Source organism: Natator depressus, chromosome 10 (genome assembly GCF_965152275.1).
Source record: "Natator depressus isolate rNatDep1 chromosome 10, rNatDep2.hap1, whole genome shotgun sequence".
Lineage (NCBI taxonomy): Eukaryota > Metazoa > Chordata > Testudines > Cheloniidae > Natator > Natator depressus.
This window is the reverse complement of record NC_134243.1, coordinates 71219584-71241949: the sequence shown is the minus strand read 5'-3', so window position 1 is coordinate 71241949 and position 22366 is coordinate 71219584. Positions and strand designations below refer to the sequence as shown.

At 42.9% G+C, this 22366-nt stretch overlaps 1 protein-coding gene across 5 annotated transcripts in view; it reads right to left on the bottom strand.

Moving 5' to 3' along the window:
* Positions 1-8013: 8013 nt before the first annotated feature.
* The window catches only part of SV2B (synaptic vesicle glycoprotein 2B), a 111589-nt gene continuing 97236 nt past the window's right edge, over positions 8014-22366 (bottom strand). For 4 of the 5 annotated variants that reach the window (XM_074966500.1, XM_074966498.1, XM_074966501.1 and 1 more), the window contains exons 10-13: positions 16280-16413; positions 14871-15071; positions 12404-12563; positions 8014-10433 (exon numbers count right to left, since the gene is read on the bottom strand). In XM_074966500.1, the coding sequence (XP_074822601.1) occupies positions 10250-10433; positions 12404-12563; positions 14871-15071; positions 16280-16413 (679 nt within the window). In that variant the 3' untranslated portion in view covers positions 8014-10249. Of the gene's footprint in view, positions 10434-12399; positions 12564-14870; positions 15072-16279; positions 16414-22366 lie in introns of those variants that run through there. The other variant, XM_074966502.1, reaches the window with a different exon arrangement.

Here is a 22366-nt window from a genome sequence, read left to right as displayed (position 1 = left end):
GGTTCTCAGGGCTTCTGACCAGGGTTATCTAGTTACCTGAGCTTCTGAACTGCTCCTGCCCAATGAGGTCTCTTCCCAGTCATCATAGCTCCTGTGAGCTGGGGAGAACATGGCTTACCCAGTGGGTACTACCTCATGGAGCTCTCCCTTAAGGGGACGTACGAAAGTATGGAGGAAATCTGCTCAGGAGTTGATACTGTCATTGGCAATTTCGCCATGAAACCAAGGGCATGACAGGTGTTCAGAGACAGGGGAAGCTGTATAGGGATGATGAGACCCATAGGGCATGATCTGGCCTCCTGGGCTGAGTCCTTCTGCCTCTGTTATGCCACTTAGTATGGCTGCAAGTCCCATTATTTCCCTCCCACAACCCACTTCTCTGTGAGCGTACACACACACACATCCTTTGTGGCTGGTGGGAGCGTGAGACTCATCCTGCCAAGATGGGTGTTTGAGGGTGAGTCACAAAGGAAAAATGGAACAGAAGAGGAAAAGAGATGAACCAGTTAAAGAGAATAATCAAAAGAGAAATGGACAAAACTCCTCCTACTGGTTTCCTCTGCAAGTCTAGGACAGCAACATTAACTCCACCAGTAGTGAAAGGTTTCAGAGTAGCAACCGTGTTAGCCTGTATCCACAAAAAGAAAAGGAGGACTTGTGGCACCTTAGAGACTAACAATTTTATTTGAGCATAAGCTTTCCAATGAAGTGAGCTGTAGCTCACGAAAGCTTATGCTCAAATAAATTGATTAGTCTCTAGGGTGCCACAAGTCCTCCTTTTCTTTCCACCAGTAGGTTACCCTTCTCAGCCTGTAGGGGAGGGACTATCTCCTGAGATTTTTGTTCCATCCTAATTCCATCCTTCCATGTTAAACGATATTGGCATATTTCTAACTTTTTCTTCTGTTTGTACAGTGCCTAGCACAATGAGGTCCTGTCCCATGACTAGAGGTCCTGGGAGCTATCACAATACATGTAAGAAGAAGACGATTTTTCTCTGATCTTTGTAGGCCAGCAGAAGTCTATTTTGTATGTACATGCTGCCATCTAGTGGTACCAAAGAGACTTAACTTATTTCAGAGGCAAGATGGGGAAGAATTTGAGAGAAAATCAGCAGAGACAAAATGCAATTAAAGTCTGTAACTGTTTAGCCCATGTGTGTATGTATGTACAAATACATATGGTCTTTATTTACTATAACAGGCCAAGCAGGTGCTACAGAATAAAATGTTCTCCAGTTCAGTTATAACTTTTGAGATGTGAGTAGTAATTGGTTAATTTTTACACTGTGCTTTAAAAATGTAAACTGCTATATAAATATCGTTATGCTCATAATGTGTTATGGTATGCTGCTGTAAATCCACTCAGTGCATTGAAGGTGGCAGAAAAAGTGCTTCTGTTGCAAATCACTTGATCAGTTCTTCTTTTGTGGTAGACACCTGCTCACTAGGAACTGCACTGAGAAATACAAAGTCATTTCCTATAGACCCCCTGAGCAGCCCTCACATGGCAAGGATTTTTATTGCTACCAAATTGGGCTCAGTTTCAGCCAACAACTTCAAAATCAAGGACTCTGTCTCCTATTGCAAATTCTCTGAGCCAATCATTCTCCCTTTCCAGCTTTTTAAACAGAAAGAAACTCAAAATTGCAAAATTTGGAAGCTGGTCTCAACTTTGAAAGTTCCATATTAGAGGGGTGTTAAGATCCAAGGCCACTAATAAAAAAGGGACTGCTTCCCAATAATCTTGATCCAGATTTAGTTTCCAGTTTCAGACCACCTCACAGTTCAGGTATATGGTTTAGACCTACCCCCGACTTTAATAGTTAGTGAAAATGATTCAGTTTCACTGCTATTTCTTTCTCCAAAGCTTCTGTGACAGTCACACTTTGGGTGAGGCGCCACAGTGAAAACATTTGAGACATTTGTGTCATTTCTTGGTGATTAATGAGAATCTCAGCCTGTTTTAAAATAGGAGGCACTTTCTAGCCACTAAATGAGAAGCCGGAGAAGGTCAGATGATGGTAGCAATATGTACAGAGCCTGTGTCAAATCTGTCTACAAATTCAAATATGGGATTTTCCTACTTACTGAGATTTCTTCCTTATGCAGAATGTTAAATAGCCTGCAGTAAGGACCACTTTAAAGCATCTCCAAGGCTTCCAGTGCAAATCTCTTTGGCCTTTATTTAAAGACCCGCCTCTGGTAGGCAAATGTTTTTTGATGGTGGCTGCTAATGCACAATCCCCTGTATAAATAGAGAATACACATAAGGGGCTTATCAAATGTTGACTCCGTAACTCTGCACCCTACCTGCAGGCACAGTTATTGTAGAATATACCGAGGGTGCCTTCCAGCTGAGACCAGCTTAGTTCAGTCCCTAACAGCTCACTTAGAAAAATGCTCACTTTGGTTCACCCCATAGAACTGCAGTCCACTGGAAGGCTGAGGGACCTGGGTAAGTCTCAGATTAGGGAAGTTGTCTTACCAATGGAGCTGGAGCTACCTCTTTGTTTCATTTATTCCAGTTGCAAGGTGTTATGTTTCTTTGTCCTTGAATGTTTCTCTGATTCGCTTTAGGTTGTTGCACCTGTTCTGTAGATAGAGAACTTGAGCACTTAATGTAGCATCTTTCAGCAAACTAAATTCATTAGCACCACATCAGAGATGGTTCAAAGTCAAACCCTGGGTCCAAGCCCTTCTAAACTTCACTGAAGTTTATGTCCAGGACTGAACTTTGTGCAGCAGGCCCGGCATTCCATCCTATATGGTAGATATAGCTTGAATCTGTGTCTGAGCCCCACTTATTTTTCAGACTTCCTGCTCTGATCTCCATGTGGATGATATATCCATGCTTCCTTGTGCATAATTGTTGTTCCTTGTAGCACATGTTCTTTTAATTTGATTGTAAGTACCTCTACAGTTATGGGGCTGTGTGATGAATAATAAATGTACATGGCTACAATGTTTGTGTACACATATATACTATGTGGTAGTCTGTCTACAGCTCCGTGTCCTGCTGTCTGAAAATCTGGCCTCCCTTTTTGCACAGAAAGCCATTAATTGAGTCTGAAAATGTCACTTAGATGTCTACGTACCTGATTTTCAAGCACAGTTAAATATTTAGATATCTGCATGTCCTAAACCATGTCTACACATAATTACAGGTGGAAAATATGGATGACTCCATGGTGATATAGCTTTGTTTTAGATTGGTGGTTGTGATGTTATCTCATTAAAATATGACCATGTAGATCATTGTTGCTACCACTGTTATATAATTGCAACAAATCTTGTACAAAGTGGGTCAAGTAAGGTGTCAATCGAAAAGTTATGATTTGCTGAATATGATTATGCTGCTTGTATGCATGTATCATTTTTGTATTTGAAGTTCTGAGTATTGGCTTTATACCTGTATTTCAAATATGTTTGCTCCTGGGTAGCACCCACAAGGTATTTAGCCTGCACATCTTGAAGGGACTATTCAAGTTAAATGGCTCATCAAGGAACACTTAACTCACAATGGACCATGGGATATGCCTATCTACACTTAGTGGACTTGCCTGTGAACATTTCATCTGGAATATAGGTAATGTCTTCTGCTGTGACTAAGTGAAATCAGGCATGGACATGTTACTTGCCCATGTGACCCCAAACACCATCTTGCTACCTGTAATTTTCCACAGTGAGTTTCTCTTCACCTGAGAGAAACTATAAAAGGCCCTGGAAACATCTCCATTTTGCCTCTTCCCTTTTCAAACCTCTGGACTAAGGACTATATTAATGGGAGCATTCTAACTAAGGGACTGAGGACCTTCCAGTGATTTGGAAGCACCAGAGACTTAACAAGCCAGCAGTTTATTCCATCACTGCTACAAGCCTGATCCAAGAACTTTGCAATTGTGGTACATATCTGATTCCTTTAACCAATTTTAACTCTCACCTTCCTTCCTTCCTTCCTTCCTTCTTTATTTTCTTTTTATAAATAAACCTTTAGATTTTAGATACTAAAGGATTGGCAACAGCATGATTATTGGGTAAGAACTGAGTTGTATATTGACCTGGGTATGTGGCTGGTCCTTTTGGATCGGAAGAACCCTTTTGTTTGATGAAATTGGTTTTAAACAACCACTCATATTTAAGTCTAGTGTTTGGGTGTTGAATCCAGGACTGGAATGCCTAAGGAGACTGCTTTTCTGACTTCTTGTTAGCCAGTGCGGTGAGACAGAAGTTTACTTTTGTTGCTGGTTTGGTATATCTTATGGGAGAATAACCACCACTTTTGGTGTGTGTCCTGCCGTGTTTCTCGGCAGTTTGTCCTGAATTTGGTATTCTCAGTTGTGACCCACTGAGTCATGGTGACAGTGGTACTAGCTTATAAAGAGAAATGTTTATTTATGAAGTCTTTTCTTACAATAAGACACAATTTTGCTGTGTCTGGAGGTCATTGTTTTTCTTGGGTGCCCTCTCCATCGGTTGCTTTCAAGACACGAGGTTTTCTGTACAGTACATTAGAAAATATCAGACCTGACAAAACAGTGGTAGGAATGAGACTTAATCAAGCTGAGATTGGCAGGGAGGATACAGGTATCCTACATCCAATGAAGACCCTTATTTTTGAGGTGAACGGTCAGCAGCTACAGCCCTAGTAGAAGAAGGTGAGCTATACATTGAAGCATGGACACGGCAAGAATTTGTTTTATTTCTTCCAGATTTTAATGTGACAGAACAAAAACAAAGTCCATTGCAATGACTCCATTTTCCAGTGACAGTCAGACATGGATCAAACCAACATTTTTTAAAAAATAAAGAAAAGAAACCAAGGAAATGGAATTGGCCATTTCACACATACAGAGTCAGCTGAGAGAACATCTACACTAAACATTCCATTAAATGTACCACACTGGATATTATTTACAGTGAAACATACAATGCATACAAGTTTAGAGAGCTCTAGAATAACATACAGCAAAGAAGTTATGGGGGTTTGGTTTGGTTTGTTTCACACTTCCTGGTTTGTTTTCCCCCTAAAAGCAGCCTTTGCTGATACAGGGGTGAGCATGTAAGAGAGAGATTTGCCAGTACACATGGAGCATGGGGTTCTGTTACACATTGGCCTGAACACCCCGTGTGTGTGTCTTCTGGAAAGTAAATTCCATTACTAAAAATCTGAGCACTTGTCACCAAATAGAATCCCATGATCAGATCTGGCTCCATCCTATCTCTGTAATGGATCCCCAGATCTGATCACTACCAACTTAGAAGAAGTTTGGATCTAGCTCCAGATTTTGGATCTGTGGCTCATGTTTCAGTAATAATATTATGACAGGTTCATATATTGCCTCTTTAAAGTCTCAGAGAGCGGTCCTGAATTACAGCTGACAGTATACACATAGAGAGGTCACCTTGCCCTCTGCCAAATTGTGGCCACCACTGGGGTTGAATGAGGCAGTTCTAAGCAAGAGGAAGCTCTGCACAGCTAAGGTGAAGAAAGGGATGGAGAGTATTCTATCCAATTAAAGCAACAGGGAACTTAGGGAGACAGTATGTAATTCTCCATATTAGAATGGGGCCAAGATGCTCAGACTAACATCCTGCAGTAAGTGCCATGGCATCTTTATTCTAATAAGATGAAGAACAGCACTAATAGTAATCCTTTGCAGTTCTCTGGTACCTCCCACCTGAGGATCTCAGCATGCTTACAAACACTAATGGATCAAGACTCAGGATGCCCCTGTGTTGCCAGTGAGTCTCATCAACTCCACTCTACATTTAGGAAAAGTCAGCACAGAGGGCCAGATTGTACCCCCTAGAGTCATCCATAGAAGGGATTCTCTACATGCTTCGCTTCCCCTGGCCAGGTGGTAGGGCATGTGTCTCACCCATTATGCCCTGGACTGTGTGAATGGAGAGAGCCAGATGGGCCTTTGGCTGATCCTTGGAGATCCATGGAGTTTGACGCAGAACCCCCTCTTCGTTATGTATTCCTATTGCCTGTGGTAAGGCTAGATGTTTATACTGGTCCCTTTTGGCCTTAAAGTCTATGAAATCTTCTAACTGCTTTGGGGAGCGAATACTCAGTGAAAAGGAAGCTCACTAAGAGGGCTTCCTATAGCCAGGAACCAGTCCCCGCTGTGGATGGTCCAGTGTATCCAGGACATTCTAAGACTAGAGATGACCTTTAACTGTAGCAAATACCAGAAATAGGCAGGTAAAATATTGGTCTTGTCTGAGAAATTCCATATGGAAAAGATTTAACAGTAGAGATGGGCCCAGTCCACACAATTTGGATCCAAATCATAACTTTCCCAACATACAGGGCTGTTGGGATCCACGGTTTTGATTCTGAAAAGGAGTTAGCAGCAGCTCAAAATTCAGATCTGTTTCCAAACATTCCCAAAGTTCAGCATACGCGCAGATCCAGCATTTTGGTTTGGCCCCAAGTCTAATTAAAAACTACAAGGCAGTAAGGTGAGGATAAAATCACTGGATGGTTGGGTGCAGCTTTACAGGGAGCTAATTGGGCTGCAGGTGAACAAAAAACAGGATGTGCTGAGGGTGTATTTAGGGATTTGACAGATCTCTGTAATAAGAACAAACAAGGCTTTATTTCCCCATGCTAAAGTCTTTGTTATATCCCTAGCATTGTATCATCCCTTCTCAGACTATTGTGATATTAATGATCAGTGTGTGTCTAAGCTTTCACATTAGAATTGGGCTGGTGAACTCCTGTCCAAAGTTCACAGACAAGAACTGTACCATCCATCAAGATACAAGGGCAGCATCCTGTGCACCTCTGAGTGATTGATTCATAGTCATTAGAGATGCAACAGGCATTTTATATCATCTAGCTGATGTCCCTGGCTAGTGTAAGCCTGATACCCACTGTCTACTGCTTAGTACTTGGTCCCCACAAACCTATGGAATCCAAACTTCCACCATGCAGACTCTGGGGAAGATTAATCCCCGGAAGAAGAAAGGCTTCTAAAGTTTCAGTGACCATCTCCTACTTCCCCATTTCCAATAACTGAAGCTCTCAGTTTCCGCCTCCTCAGGAGTGAATTGATGGGTTTTTCAATATAAACACTGTGGCTACAGTCATTGTACAAAGTCAGTGCAGAACACAATTGGGTCAGGTTAGTACTTTTGAATGTCCCAGCACTACATACTTACCTGACTAACAATGCCTAGTAAAATAAATAGAGATGAACTCGACATCACAGAGTGATGCAACACAATCACCCAGAACATGAAACATTCTCCCTAAGTACACCAAGACAAATGGCGTGAGTCGCCCTATAGTGGTTTGATCACAAGGAAGTCTGTGATCTCTTCAGTGCTGAAGTACATGTCTACCTCCAGCAGTGGGCAAGGATGGGATGTTTTTTAGGGAACGCTGCTTTCTCGGACACAATCCTCAGCAGCAGAGAAGGGGTTAAGGAGGTGCCCGTGTACTGCTGCCATATTTAAAAGGACATAGTAGCATTAGCTTCAGCCTTTCCAAGGGACGGGGTGCTGTGCATGAAGAAAGCTGGACCTAGCCCTTTTGAAGACTAGTAGAGAAGGGTTCAAAGCTATCTGTAAGCTGAAGACATGAGGCATAAGAAGCCTAGAATTATTACAGCAGCTCATGATTTTATCACTTTCATAAACCTCAACCTAAATCTGAAAAATCCATAGCCAGTTGTAACCTGGGAGCTTCACAATTACGTACTGCAATTTCCTTGCTTGAGCTGACCACAGAACAGTGAAACCCAATGGAGATTTAGTGTCAGGGCCAAGGAGTCCCAGAAACATTTGCTTCCCATGATTTACATATGCTCTGTATACTTCTACTGTAGAAAATACACTCCTTACAGTGGTACCATGAATGAATCCCGCAGCTATCAGGGGACAATATTAATGTGAGTTACTGCTTATATATAACTGCCTCTGTGCAGCAGAGGAGTTAGACTTTGAAGTCTTTAACCCCAGGTATAGGGGATTCAGAGTGGCCATTTTCCTATCCTTAAACGCAGGGGACCCAGCGGGGAGATCAATATGGCTTTTGGAGGTCATGAAAGAGGAGAAGGAGGACGTGACAAGGCAGTTCAACTCAGTGGGTGGATGGGGAAAAAGGCAAAAGAAAGAGCAAGTGATCCCCATAACTCCAGAATCCAATCAGCATGTGAGTTTCTAGTGATCTGTTAGCCAAATTAGTGATCATCCCTAGTAGTTTCTGTATAGTAAGATGCATTATTGTATGGTAACTGTGGCATTATAACTCATTTCACTGCTGCCTTGTTGGTAAAGGGGAAATCCCTGTGGATTTGTGAATTTTCAGCTTGGATTCAAACGTGAACCAGTGATTTTTAAAAGCACAAATGGGAACCTTGATTTTCCTTTGCACTGTGCCACTTCTCCATCAAACTTGACAGTGGCAATAGTACCAAACAGCTTTTTATGTCACAAACTGTCATAAGTGACACAAATTTCCCATGACTCATCTGGTCCCATTAGATGCCAGCCTGCCTCTGTGCCTGCTAATGGTCTGATTAGCATTATCTATATTGTTATGAGCAGCGGAAGATTTATTTTTTTGCCTTTCATTCTTGCTTCCAAAAAATATATATATCCAAAAATGCAACTGAACGTGTACAGTAGAACCTCAGAGTTACGAACATCTGGGGAACGGGCACTGAACACAATGTTATGTTGTCCTTTCAAACGTTTACAACTGAACGCTGACTTAATACAGCTTTGAAACTTTACTATGCAGAAGAAAAATGCTGCTTTTAATCACCTTAATTTAAATGAAACGTGCCCTTACCATGTCAAATCTTTTTTTTAAACTTTCCCTTTTTTTTTTTAATAGTTTACATTTAACAACAGAACAGTACTGTACTGTAGTGGCATTTTTTTATCTCTGCTTCCTGAGGGCGTACTTCCGGTTCCAAATGAGGTGTGTGGTTGACCAGTCAGTTTGTAACTCTGGTGTTCATAACTCTGAGGTTCTACTGTATCACTTTGTGTCTAGTTGTGTGGCAAAGCCAAAGTCATATCATGAGGAATCATAGGAATTCCAAGAATGATCTTTACAGAATTTAAAACTTCATTATCCCACTTAACAGACAATTAAATGTACTGTACAATGAAGTGCATTTGCTAAGTGCATTCTCTAGACATCAGGTTAAAAAGCTATAAATAATTGTGCTTACAGTGCTTCAATAAGACCCAAATCTATAGGAAACTCACACATCATTTTCCTTAACTAATATGGCTAAAATGCTGGTAAATTCTAGTAGTTACCATCCTCTAGACTTTAAACAAAAATTGTCCCCTATTTACACCGCATAATATATACACATTTGGTTTGCAGAATCCCCAACATCATGCCAATTTCTCTTAAACAGAACTAGGCAGAAAAAAATTCCTATTATACAAATATCCTAAAATCAACACCATTAAAGAACTGTTGACTGGACAAGAATAACGTCTCTTCCTAGGGATTGCTCTGGATGTCTTGTGTTAGTGGGACTGGTTTTTAGTTTTGTTTTAGTTTTAGATTCTTCTTGGTGAGAACAATATAGAGATTTAAAATTAGAAATTGAAATAGGATATATTTTTATTTTAAAAAAATCCCAGCTCAAGAACATGACTAGTGATTCTGGGTGCCCAACTAGAGATAATATAAAGGGGTCTGATTTTCAGAAAGCACTGAGCACTTACCCTCTAAAAATCAGGCCCCTGAAAGGTGTCTCAAATTGGGCCCCCCAAAATCAAGATATTCCATATTATTAGTCATTTTTGGAAATCTTGACCCCCAAAGCTAGACCTAACCTCAGCAGAGTTGGTTTGTTAACTATCTTCCAGTTCTTTTGCAAGCCAGGACAGCTTGTAAATGCAGATGTTTTCTTGCAACTCATCCAGGGCATATAAGGGTTTGAATCTGTTCTCCCCCTTGATTCCTGCACACACAATGCTGCTGTTAATATTTGTGTCAGTTATGCCCATGCATGCATGGGAAGGACAGATCCTCAGTCTCTCCCCAGTGTGGGTTGGATCTAAAGCAAACGAGCAAAGTGCTGCAGTGTGTATGTACCCTGGTTGCAAAGAGCCAATCATGGATGGGAAATGGTCTTAAATTAGGGGTTGTTTTTCCCCCCTCCCCATATCTGAGGTATCCGCAGAAAAGGATAAATGGACATTTTGATTTTTCTAGACATGGCTCTTTTTTGTAGCTCTTTTTCATTTCCCTGCTGCCCAATTTCTCACATCAGGACCTGTTCTCGAGTCTCTGGTAGCCTCAGGGCTAGCAGCCCTCCTGCAACCAGTGCAGAGGAGGCCAGAAGGATGGGAACCACTTTGGTTATCCCGACAAAGGAGGCAAAGATAGAGTTCCCCAGGATGGCACCAACCTTGCAGAGACCGTTGAGGATGCCAAAGGCTGTTGATCTGCAGGAGAGGAAGAGCAGAAAGTGGTGATTAGGAGTCAGACAGGGACTGCTGGTTATTTGGTTGGTTCCACCATTGGTAAAGGAGAGTTGTGTCATTGCACGACTCTAATACTAGCAGCTCCTATTCTAATTATAGGATGATGCAGCAGGTACTGCTGTCATCCAGTGTGGTAATGGTTACACTCTTAATGAAGACTGGTTTGAGCTATGGAAGTTAATGGAACCTCATGCATCAGAGCACATGCTGTTCGCCTGCAATTGTCAACAAAGAATTTCCCCATCCCCACAAGTGCAGACTTGAACATTTGCTCAGGTGCATGTCATGGAGCATCCAACTTCCTTTGAAAAATCAGATACTGACCACTGCTGGCATGAGGATGGCAGGCTGAGTAGACCAACAGTCTGATCTGATATGCAGAGTCTATGCTCCCAGCAAGTAACTGGAGCCAGACTGAATGAATGCCCCTGAGCTTTTTTCGGGGGGAAAGGCAGGGTATATTTGGGAGCCTTTATTTATTTCCACACCACCATCTCTTGGAGTTCACGCAATGCTTAATTTGTGCCTCAGCTGAGCCCCAGCACCACTAGGCTTGGCAGTTCAGAGCCCCAGCACCTCTGGGCTTGGCAATTCACAGCCCCGGCACCTCTGGGCTTGGCAGTTCAGAGCCCTGGCACCACTAGGCTTGGCAGTTCAGAGCCCCGGCACCTCTGGGCTTGGCAGTTCTAGCTCCAGCACCTCTGGGCCTGGCAGTTCAGAGCCCCGGCACCTCTGGGCTTGCTGCAATACTTATGAAAGTAAAAAAGTTACTTGAGCCCTGGCACCTCTTTCATTACAAATAAACCACTGAGTTCACGTCATGGATAAATGTTTGGTTGTGGACATAAAGCGATGAGCACAGCTTACTCTAGAGCTTGTCAAAGCCACTCCAAGTGCTGGTTAGAGTGAGTAACTTCTGGAGAGTCAGAGTGCTCCCACACACCCTGATTCACCCAGCAGCTGAGCCCACTGCTGTCACAGTGCAGTCCCAGTACTTCCCTCACAGCCGTCATCTATAGACTGAAAAGGGCAGAAGAGACTTGTCACTATCCTGATGTAGACAGGCTCTTCTCTCAAAAACTCACTCCTGAAACCTGAATACGGTGCCTCATTTCCCAAATCCACATCTTTATGGGTTGTCTGCAAGAGCTGAAAGCTAAAATAATCAGGAGTGGTACACTGTGACAAGAAACTGGAGGACACATTTCCAAAGGGGCTTCAACCTGTCCTCTAATCACATGCATGCAATTGACAGAGTCTTCATATACAAGTTCTGTCTGTGCGTAATTTACACTTGCCTGTGCAAATACATGTATGCAAGTTATATTACATGTACAATAAGGCTTGTGAATAGAGCTGGGCATAGTTTTTTTGGAAAACAGTTTATTTGATAGAAAATGCAGTTTTGGTCAACTGGGAAAGATTTGTGAATTTGACACAGATCATTTTGGCCATTCACAAAACAGCCAGAGGAAGAGGAGGTAGGGTTGCTACTACCACCCCCCTGATCTGCATCTCCACATCACCTTGAGTCCAGTGGGTAGGGCACTTACCAGAGATGTAGGAGACCCACTTTCAAATCCTACCCACCTACCCTGGAACAGACCCCAAATGGGCTTTTCTTTGATTCACTCACAGTGCTGAAAATCTTTAGATTCATTTAGACCCAAACTGTTTAGAGGTTTTCTGATTCTTTTTATTTTCCAGAACAGCCACCAAACCAACAAATCAGTTATTTGCCCACTTCTACTTCTGAATACCTGTGCTGATCAAAGGTAGCCACAGGAGTAGGACCTCTGAGATTTTAAAAAACAACAAACCCTTCCATCGCATACATTCTAACTCAATAATGGGTTCTTAAGATGTGAGAGTGGCTGTGCCTGAAGTCAGAGAATAGAAATCAAAGAGAAGAATATTCTGAGCATAGTTACCTTTTACTGGTGGGATAGAGCTCCACAGTGATCACATCCAGGGCATTCCAGGCAGCAATGCTGGTCCCACAGAACAGACACTGCAAGCCAATCATCGCAGACTCACTATTGCCAAAGAACAGAAAGAAGCAGCACACTGCAGAAATCAGCATTGAGCCACCTGCCGGGGAAGTAAGGAGAGAAAGCTTGGCATCATTCTCTTGGCATCTCTGGGCAGCCAAATCCACCATTAATAAGAAGTGTCTTCAGATGATGGATTTTCTCCCTAGAGATGAGTGATCTCCTCAAGACTCAGCTCAGCATCCAAATGATGCTGTCTAGCTCTTTGGGGCCAGGAAACAGGCTGGAAATCTGGTACTAGGCTGATGTCACCAATAGTCTCACCCTGCAGATATCACACACATGGGTTCTTTCGTGTGGTATTGCAGAGTTCCAGCTGGACCCAGGATGAGCAGAGGCAAGTCAACATGAACACTGATGAATGGGAAGAGTTGTCTGAAGGTTGTTGAAGCTGAAAAATGGTTTGAGTTTTGGGTGAGGAGTTAGGGCAGTTTATATTGCATTCAAATCACCTGGCTCATCAGTAATCTCAGGATTAATTTGCAGTCAATGGTATAAAGCACTGGGGTCTCCCTTAATTATAAAGATGTTATTTAACTGCCTGGCACATTTACATAGGGGCTCTAATTTTATGCACAAGCCCAAGGGAGAAAGTGAGAACATTCATCGTTCATTAGCCTCAATTGAGGCTCACTGATATAGTGGCTACACTGTTAATATTTGCAAGAGCTAGCTGGGAATTTTCCCTTAGGATGATTTTCCAGTGTTTCTATTTCCTGTCAGGAAAACCAAAACCAAGTATTTTGTTTTGGGTCAGTTTGACTGAATCAAAATATTTTGGATTGTTGAACTGACACTAAATGTTTCATTTTAGGTCACTTCAACATAAAACTAAATTACCTTGTTGTGGCACATTGCCTCATGGGAATCGTAGTTTGGGTCCCCTTTCTTTCCTATGGGCTGAGCCTGGCCAGACTACATCTCCCACAATGCAACACAGTCATTCCTCTGACTAAGTGACATGGTGCATCATGAGAGTCACATAACTTCGGGTATATCATAAGAGATGTAGGTCAGGGAGCATAGCCCATGGGGGATAATAGGGGTTTCAGGCAACCTGAACTAAAGCTTCCATGAAGCAATGTACCACTACAGGGAAATGCAGTTTCATATTGAACTGATTGGAAATGAAGTATTTTGGATCAGTTCAACAAACCAAAATGAAATATTTCAGCTTGGGCATATTAAAATGTTTTGTTTTGATAAAAAATGCCAAAACAAAATGTGGGGTTTTTTTTCAAATTCAAATTTTTGTCAGAACTTTTCATTCTTTTGTCCCAATTTGGGATGAAAAGAAATGCTGAACAATCAGAATTTCCTGCAGTAAGGAAATTCTGATTTTTATTTAGCTCTAACATTTGCCAGCTATCCCAATTTTTTCACAGGACACTTTTGGTTTGGTTGGGTGTGCCCTATGTCCATTACAAGAGCTCTCAATTTACTTTGATGTTGATACAGCTTGGTGCTGCCATCCCACCATGTGATTAAGCTATATTGGCACTAGATGACATTACCTGGCCACTTTGTGAAACAACATCAGAAAATCCCTGTGTATGCATCACAGTCACATAAAATGAGGATTTAGTCCCGCAAGACAAGAAGGTGACACCTTTATCAGTATGTAGCATAATCAGTAATCCAGTCCATGGATGCTTGATCCAATCCAGGATTTAGGTACAGTCTGAGTTTATTCAGTTTGGGAGCTTGAGGCCCTGAGAGAGAATTATAGGGTCCTCTCTGTGTCCAACAGCCATAGTAAAGAATCTCTTTCTATATCAATTACAAATAAGCTTTGTCTCGCCTCTACCACAAAGGATGATACAGGCATCTGCATCAGCATTAGCATCACTATCAACACAACCGTGCCTAGAGATCCCAACTAAGACCAGGGCCCCATATGCTAGGTACTGGACAAACCCAGAGTGAGAGACAACCCTTGCCATGAAGAGCTGCCAGTCTAAATAAACAGAATACAAAAAGGGTGGGAGTGGAGATGCACAGAGAGGGGGAGTGACTTGTGCAAGTTATTACAGTGGGTCAGTTGCAGAGCGATACATTTCTATGGCCTGTGTAACATAGGAGGTCCGACTAGATGATCACAATGGTCCCTTCTGGCCTTGGAATCTATGAAAGTACCCTAAGTGCTCATCTAGTGCCCTACCCACTGAACCATTGTCTCCTCTGCTTTATTTGGTATTGGAGTGACTCATTGCCCACTTAGCCGGACCATTTTTCATTTGTGCACACAGAAACAGACACCTTTGTATTCACAGTATGCCTTTATCATGCCTAGGGTCATCCACGCACCCAGCTGTTGACATGTCAGTTGACCATCATCTTCACTCACCAATCATCTTTATCCTTCCTATTTTGTCCATGAGCAGTGCTGAGATGATGTTGCCAGGCAACACGGACAAACTACCCAGGAAACTGACGAGATAAATTAGGAAGTCGTTTTCCTGCTCGAAGTCCAGGTGACATCCCTCCTTCTGGTCCAGGAAGGTGCAGTTTATAAACCTGCACTCAATGAATTTGTGTTCATAAAGATCTGAGAAGGCAAGAGACAAAGATTGGACCCTCAACGTAGCAGCAACAGCAGCTGGGAATAAAGGTACATTCTCAGAGCTCAGTTTAGATGCAGGCACATCGGAGTGGACAGGTGTTCCCTGCCTGAGTGGAGGTAGCTGGAGGCATTATGCCTGAGTAGCCAGAAGCAGGCATAATATGTGAAAGGCCACTGTATGCAACACATGTAGAACAGATATAAGCCTGTGCACCTCTTTGCATTAGCTGATATGCAGGGAACAGGGTTGTGCACATATACCCAAACTGCCTCATAAAGCTTCCTCTGGGTTCTTCAGTGCTGTCAGCAGGTCTATCATCTCCCTACCCTTCAGTGCGTGGGGAGTGCTGGCTACAGCATTATGCCTGCCCTTTGCACTAGAGGGAAGAGGAGCACCCTTTTAATGCACCCATGCTGGAGCAGACATAATTTGGCCCTAATTGCTTGGCATTTCAACCAATGATGAGCAATAACCCAGGAGCTGGTGCTATCATCTGCAATTTTCATCGTCCAGTGGTTTGTTTTCAGTTAAAGGGGAAGTGAAAAGCTCTTTTTAAATTAATAAGTGAATCAATTAAATTAGTTAAGCTGCTTGAGATCCCAAATCAGAAGCTAGATATGGGCTGAAAAATGACTATCTTCAGCCAAAATTGTTTAATCAGTTCCCCTATTACTTTAACTTGCCAAGGTCTGAATTCATTTTTTCTCGGTTTCTGCTCATGGTGTCATTCAACAGTCAATGACACCATAAGCAGTGCAATCAAGGAAGGCTGAGAATACAGCTGTCTGATCTGCTCTAAGCCCTCATCAAGTGCTACCTGAAACTAAAGATGAGATGGAAGCTACAGATGGAAGCAGTCTTAACCTCTGGCAAAATCCTGATCTCAATGTAAATTTTATGACTCAGACACATATGTGCATGGAATGATAAGCTCGGGTCTTGAAAAATGGGAAAATCCTAGTTCACCTTACATTTTAAGGCAAGTGTAGTATATACACCTGGTTCTACAGAAGTTCACCATAGTCACAGAGCTAACACCACAATTGGTCTCTTGTTTGACTTCCCCCTTCTTATTCCCTGATCACTGTCACAGCCCAACACACACACTTCTATAGCACCACTACAAACCATTCACCACAAATCAGACATGCTCATTGTTCCACAGACTAGACCAAGCCAGGAATCCCCTTACCAGTGTTATAGAAGACAGTGGATATAATGGTGCAGTTTTTGAAGAAGGTCTCGATGGCTGTCACATCTTCAAAATAGCATTCCTCAAACAGCACCTCCTCAAATGTCACATATTTGAATTTCATCTTAGTAAATCTGCAGGGCAAGAAAAGAAGCCCCACCCCAAGTAACAGTGAGTAAGCACAAAGCACTCAGTGACCCTTCCAATAACTTCCTAACGTGCAAATGCTGTGGTCACACAGAGTGACAATGGTGGTTTATGGGATTGTTCCTGAGTAAAAGTGTTCTGTGAATGCAAGAAAGGGGTTGTTTTAGTAGACAAATGTCATCTAGGATTCCCTGCACCTGCTTCACTCCTCAGAGTCCTCACATCAAACCAATCCACCCTTTCAGCCAAGGAGGACTGGATACAGCTCCTGTCCATACTGCTGCTGGATCAGCTGGAGAAGGTATCACTCAGCAGCAATGCATAGCACTCTCTCTGTCCCTGGGCAGAGCCTCTTGTCCCCGTTCTTCCTCCTGTCCCCTTGCCAAGGGTAAATAAAAATATCCTTTATCAGAGGCCATTGGATCTATTGGGCTAAGGATGAGGTCTCGGAGGCACAAACACCTAATCTCCAGTCCCATATCTGCCACTGTTTCTCTCTGTGGCCTTGGATAACATCTCTGTGCCTTATTTTCCCCATCTGTACAACATGATGGAGGGAATCACCAGATGGCACTGTTACACGTTGTTTCCAAAGTTCTTTTCCTTATCGTGCAAGCACTATTCATTTCTGGAAGAAATGCAGCATTGTTATTAGTGTTGTGATGTAGTTTCTTTCTGCGGGGCTGTTGCAAACAGCAATCAAGTTTTCTCCTTGCCTTAATTTCTCAACTAGAGTCAATTCTTCAAGCAGAATTGCTTCCTGGGAATGAGGCATTGGTCCTGGGCTGAATTTTTGGAAGAAGGGATTCACCTGCATGTTGTTTGCGACTGCCTCTGTTCAAGGACTACTGTGTGTAGTTTAAATAAAACCATTTAAACTAAGAATATACTCAGGCTCCACATCGCTGATTTCTCCTGTCATGGGAAGCCAACCTGCAAGCCCTGACATCTGCTACCCACTTCTTAGATGGGTGACACTATTCTTACTTACCTACAGTATCTCAAAGGGGCATTGTGAAAATTTATTCGCTAATATGTGGGGAGTGCTTAGAAGATGTAAAAGAGTGTGTGTGTGTAAGTGCAAGTGTTATCATCCAAACTAATGAGACCCGGGCAGGCACCAGATAAAAAGCTTTGAATAAAGATCCAGCACTTTAGTTTAATTGAGCATCTGCTAGTTTGATGTTTTTACTCCACTAAATTAATGCTACATGCCTTAAAAAGACATTATTAATGCTCAAACATTACATGAAGACTAATCAAGCTCTATGTTCCTTAAGGAAGGTCTCAGAGGTTACAGCGAAACTGAGGCTGATTTGCATTTGCTCAGTAATAAGTCTGTGAGGCATTTACTCTCCAAGGCCTGTAAAGAGCCCTCTCCCGGCAGTTTGATTTCTAAACATTCATCTTTCAAGGAGTTATAAAGCAGTTGCATGGCGTCCAGTGGTGTTTTAACTCACAGCCAAGGGCTGACGGGAAAATGGAGACATAAGTCATATCAGGATGTGATAGAGGTAGTGCTGAAACACAGTCTGAGCAGCTTCTGAGTGAGTTACTGCACTAGGAAAGAACCAAACAGGAACTGGGCTAACCGTTAATCACATGGCTGACGGCTCCTTTCACCCCAAAGAGATGAATGTCTGGTCACATCCCCACCCAGAGCTCAATCCTACAAGGTGCCAAGTGCCCTTGACGCTCGCTAAAGTCAGGAGGAGCTGAGGACATTCAGCACCTCAGCTGAATAATCAGCCCTTTGCACAATCAAGCTCCCAGTCCCTTCACCAAGACACTGTCCCAATCCTGCCATCCAGTGTGTGGCTGCTCCCTAGTGGGGAGATAATAGTTCTGAAGCTACTCCCAAGTGCTACCAAGGAATACCTAACTATATTAACTGTGGCTGAAACTTGCCAGGTTACAGCAGAAGGGAAATGAAGCTTATTTCCTTTCACAAACGCTGAAGAGCATCAGCCTGTCCAGATGCAAAGCAGGACCAGGAAGGCAAAAGAACATGCAGGGAGGGCTGAAAGGGAAGAACATTTAATACCTGTACTCGCATGCGCACACGCACACGCACACATCATTGAAATTGCCATAATATCCCCCCTCTCTCTCTCTCTTTCTCTCTTTCTCTCTCACACACACATATCCTTGGGCCATATCCTATATTATAATTTTGCATTATGAGAGTTCAGATACAAAAAACTGTGCCCTCATAGTAGTTTACAAACAAAAAAGATTGTGGGATGGGGGGTATTTGGGGTGTAGTCTATTTACTTTCTATGGCCAGATCCAAAAGACACTCTATTGTATTATAGTCTAAAGGAATTCTTTGTGCTACCAAACAGCCTTGGATCTGCCCAGGGTTTTGTCATAAGCTCCCATAGGCCAGACCGATAACCATTTTGATTCCTTCATCAGAGGAGTGAAGTTCTGGAACAGACTTCCAAAAGGAGTAGTGGGGGGAAAAAATCTAACTGGCTTCAAGACTGAGCTTGATAAGTTTGTGGAGGGGCTGGTATGGTGAGACTGCCTACAATGGCAGGTAGCTGATCTGTGACTGCTAGTGGCAAATCTCTCCAATGGCTGGTGATGGGACACTAGATGGGGAGGGCTCTGAGTTATTACAGATAATTCTTTCCAAAGTGTCTGGCTGTTGGGTCTTGTCCACATGCTCAGGTCTAACTGGTTGTCATATCTGAGGTCAGGAAGGAATATTCCCCCAGGTCAGATTGGCAAAGATCATGGCCGGGGGCGGGGGGGTCATCTTCTTCTGCAGCATTGGGCATGGATCACTTGCAGCTTTAAACTAGAGTAAATGGTGGATTCTCTGTAACTTGAAGTCTTTAAATCATGATTTTAGGACTTCAGTAACTCAGCCAGAGGTTAGGGGTCTTTTACAGGAGTGGGTAGGTGAGGTTCTGTGGCTTGCAATGTGAAAGAGGTCAGACTAGATGATTATGATGGTCCCTTCTGGTCTTAAAGTCTTTGAGTCTATCAACTGGTCCTTCTGTAGCATTTTTCATCTGAAACACGTTACAGACATCCATTAACAAAGCTTCACAACAGCATCACAGCAGTGTCAGTCAACATTATCTCCAATTTAAATAGAGAGTAGCTGGAGGAGTTGGAAGGCAAAAGGGAATGAAGTGATTTATCCAAGGTCATGTAGTTACTCAGTTGCAGAGAGAGGAGTCCTGGCTGGATGCCCTGCACTTTAACCACTGAACACACTTCCTGTTAGGTTGGATTCTGGGGAGGGAAGAGGAGAATTTGCATTCTGTTGCAGTAGTGGTCTCACCCAGGATGATTGGGCATAAACAAAGAAGCAGCCATAAAAAGGCCACACTGATGTCAAGTTCCATTAGAAACATATGGAAGTAACCCAAAACAATGTTTGACAAATGGAAACAGACAATAGCGATAGGGAATGCCATGTATTTTTCAACTACTAGGAGTAAAATAAAATGTGATTGTAGGATGGTAACTCTGGGTCCATAATGTATTCCTCCCAGGAAGCACATGTGCAGCTGAGATTTTAGAGAGTCTAAGTCTGTTTGGAAGTATGTGAGTAATTTATGTTGTAACACCTAGAAGGCGATGGGGTGAATTTCCATTTAGACATGTGGACATGGTCCCTGTAACAGAGTGCTGAGGGCTAGCACTTGAGTCAGCACCCTGGTCACTGTTTGTACTAATTAGGTTCCCCTAGAAAAGGCCTAATTGGACAGAGGTGTACCTGATTACCAGGCCAGATTGGAGCTAGTGAATCAATGAGCCAATTAGGCATTAACAGGGAAAGCTGTACAAAAGGGCACAGGAAGGAGGGTTTGGGGGAGGAAGAGAAAATGGGAGAGAGAAACAAACCAACCAGAAAGCTACAAGAGCCCAACAAAGGAGGTCCTCGGAAGTAGAGTCACCTTAATTCCCCACCCTTTGGAGAAGGAGTTAGAAAGTTGAGATACAGCGTGTAAAGGTGTAGAGACTTGTTATGTATGGTGGAGGGATTAAAACACTGAAAATTAACTATACAGTGGCATTTACAAACAAGAAGGTCTCAGAGCAGTCTGTGGAAAAGACAGGGGTGTGGCACACTGCCCCGTCACAGCCCCTCCCCCCATGATTTTCATTGTTTATATTGTGGTAGTGCCCAATACATTCTCCATGCTGTACAGATGCAGAAGAAGACACAGTCCCTGCCCCAAAGAGCTTTCAGACCAGAAAGACCAAAAAGAAAAACTAGACCCAGGGTAGGGAAAAGAGATACCACATACAAACTGATCACAGTGATGACGAATACATGTCTTGACAGTTACATAGGGTCAGATCCTCAGCTAGTGTAAATCAGCATAGCTCCGTTGACTTTAAAGCATTAACTAAGGATCTGGCCAATATATTTTGTTTTGAGTTGGCAAGGGTGGGTGTGGGAGAAGTTTGTGAGTCAGATACAAAGGCAATGGCAAAACTCATATTGACTGGGATTGTGCGGAATGGTGGCCATGGTAAATAATGGTTTTAAGGGAGCACAGAAGTGTTGGCTTTCAGGAAGCAAAAGTGGAAAGTATATTTAAAAAGAAAACAAATCTTTCTTGCCCAGGACCACTAGATGTCAGTGTGTCCTAAGGAAAGAGAAGAAAGCCACCTCTGGATCCAAAGAGGCCCAGGAAAGCAATGCCTGCTCTGATTCCACATGCACTGGTCCCAGATGAAGAAGGTCCCATCACAAGGACATGTGAGCCTGTTAGAAGACGAATTCTGGGAAAGGAATTCCTCAAACACACTTCTTTAGGACTGGAGATGCGGATAAATGGGTTAGGGTGTAGAGAGAGCAGAGTAGAAAGACCACATGATCTGTAGAAAGCTGCGCTTGATGCTCCATAGGTTTGCACATGGTGTTTCCCACAGAATGAGGGTTATGCCTAGCTGGGTGAATAATGCAAAAAGATGGTTCCTACAAATATCCTTTCCACTCTTAATTTACATAATGTTGCATTGGCTGTGTCCATGGCTTTACTAGGGGCTTGGGGTTTACCTTTCTCAAATATCCAGCTGACTAAGTTCAACTGGCAAAACATATATGCTGAAAACAGATGTCACGGTCACAGGCATAAGGATTCATAGAAAATGAGTTTCAAATCCACACGCGTGTGTTTTCAGACCAGAAGTGCTTATACACTGCCTTGTTGCTGCCAGCCTGATGGTAGAGAATTGAGATAGGATCATGGGCCCACCTCTTCCTCATCCCTTGCCATACCCTATGTGGCACCGTTTCTCCCCAGGAGTGTTTCCAAGGGATCAGACCACATGCACCGCAGGCACGAATACTATAAGAATGGCAATTACTTCTATGGCCCTCAAGGGCACCTCACAACCTTTTAATTGATTTATCTTCACATCATCCCAAGAGCTATTGCTAGTGCTATTGCTCCCATTGTACAGACAGGGAACTGAGACTAAGAGAGATTAAGTGACTCACTCCAGGTTATACGGGAAGTCTGTGGCAGATCAGGGAATTTAACTTGGGTCTCACAGGTCACAGGATAGAACGTAACCACTGGACTATCATTCCTCTCTGCCTGACCCTACATCTTCATTTAGACTGGCCCCAGCCACAAGAGCAATTAGATTTCCTAGGAAGTTGGTAGCATGACATGAAAGGGACTGTATGACACACCTGATGCTGAGGGCCCTATTTATACAGTACCACTAAATGCTAGACTGCCTTGCTATGGAATGGCAACTTAATGGCCAAGATTTCAGGATTTCAAACAACGGCCAAGGTATGTAGTTTTGAGGAGACATGCATGTCTAATTTCTGCATGCAGTTATTGTAACTGCATGCTTAAATCAGGTACCTGTGTGTACAAACAGTAAACATGCTTAACTGGCAACTTACCCAGGTAATTACGCAATTTGCACATGCAGTTGCAGCATTTGCCTGTC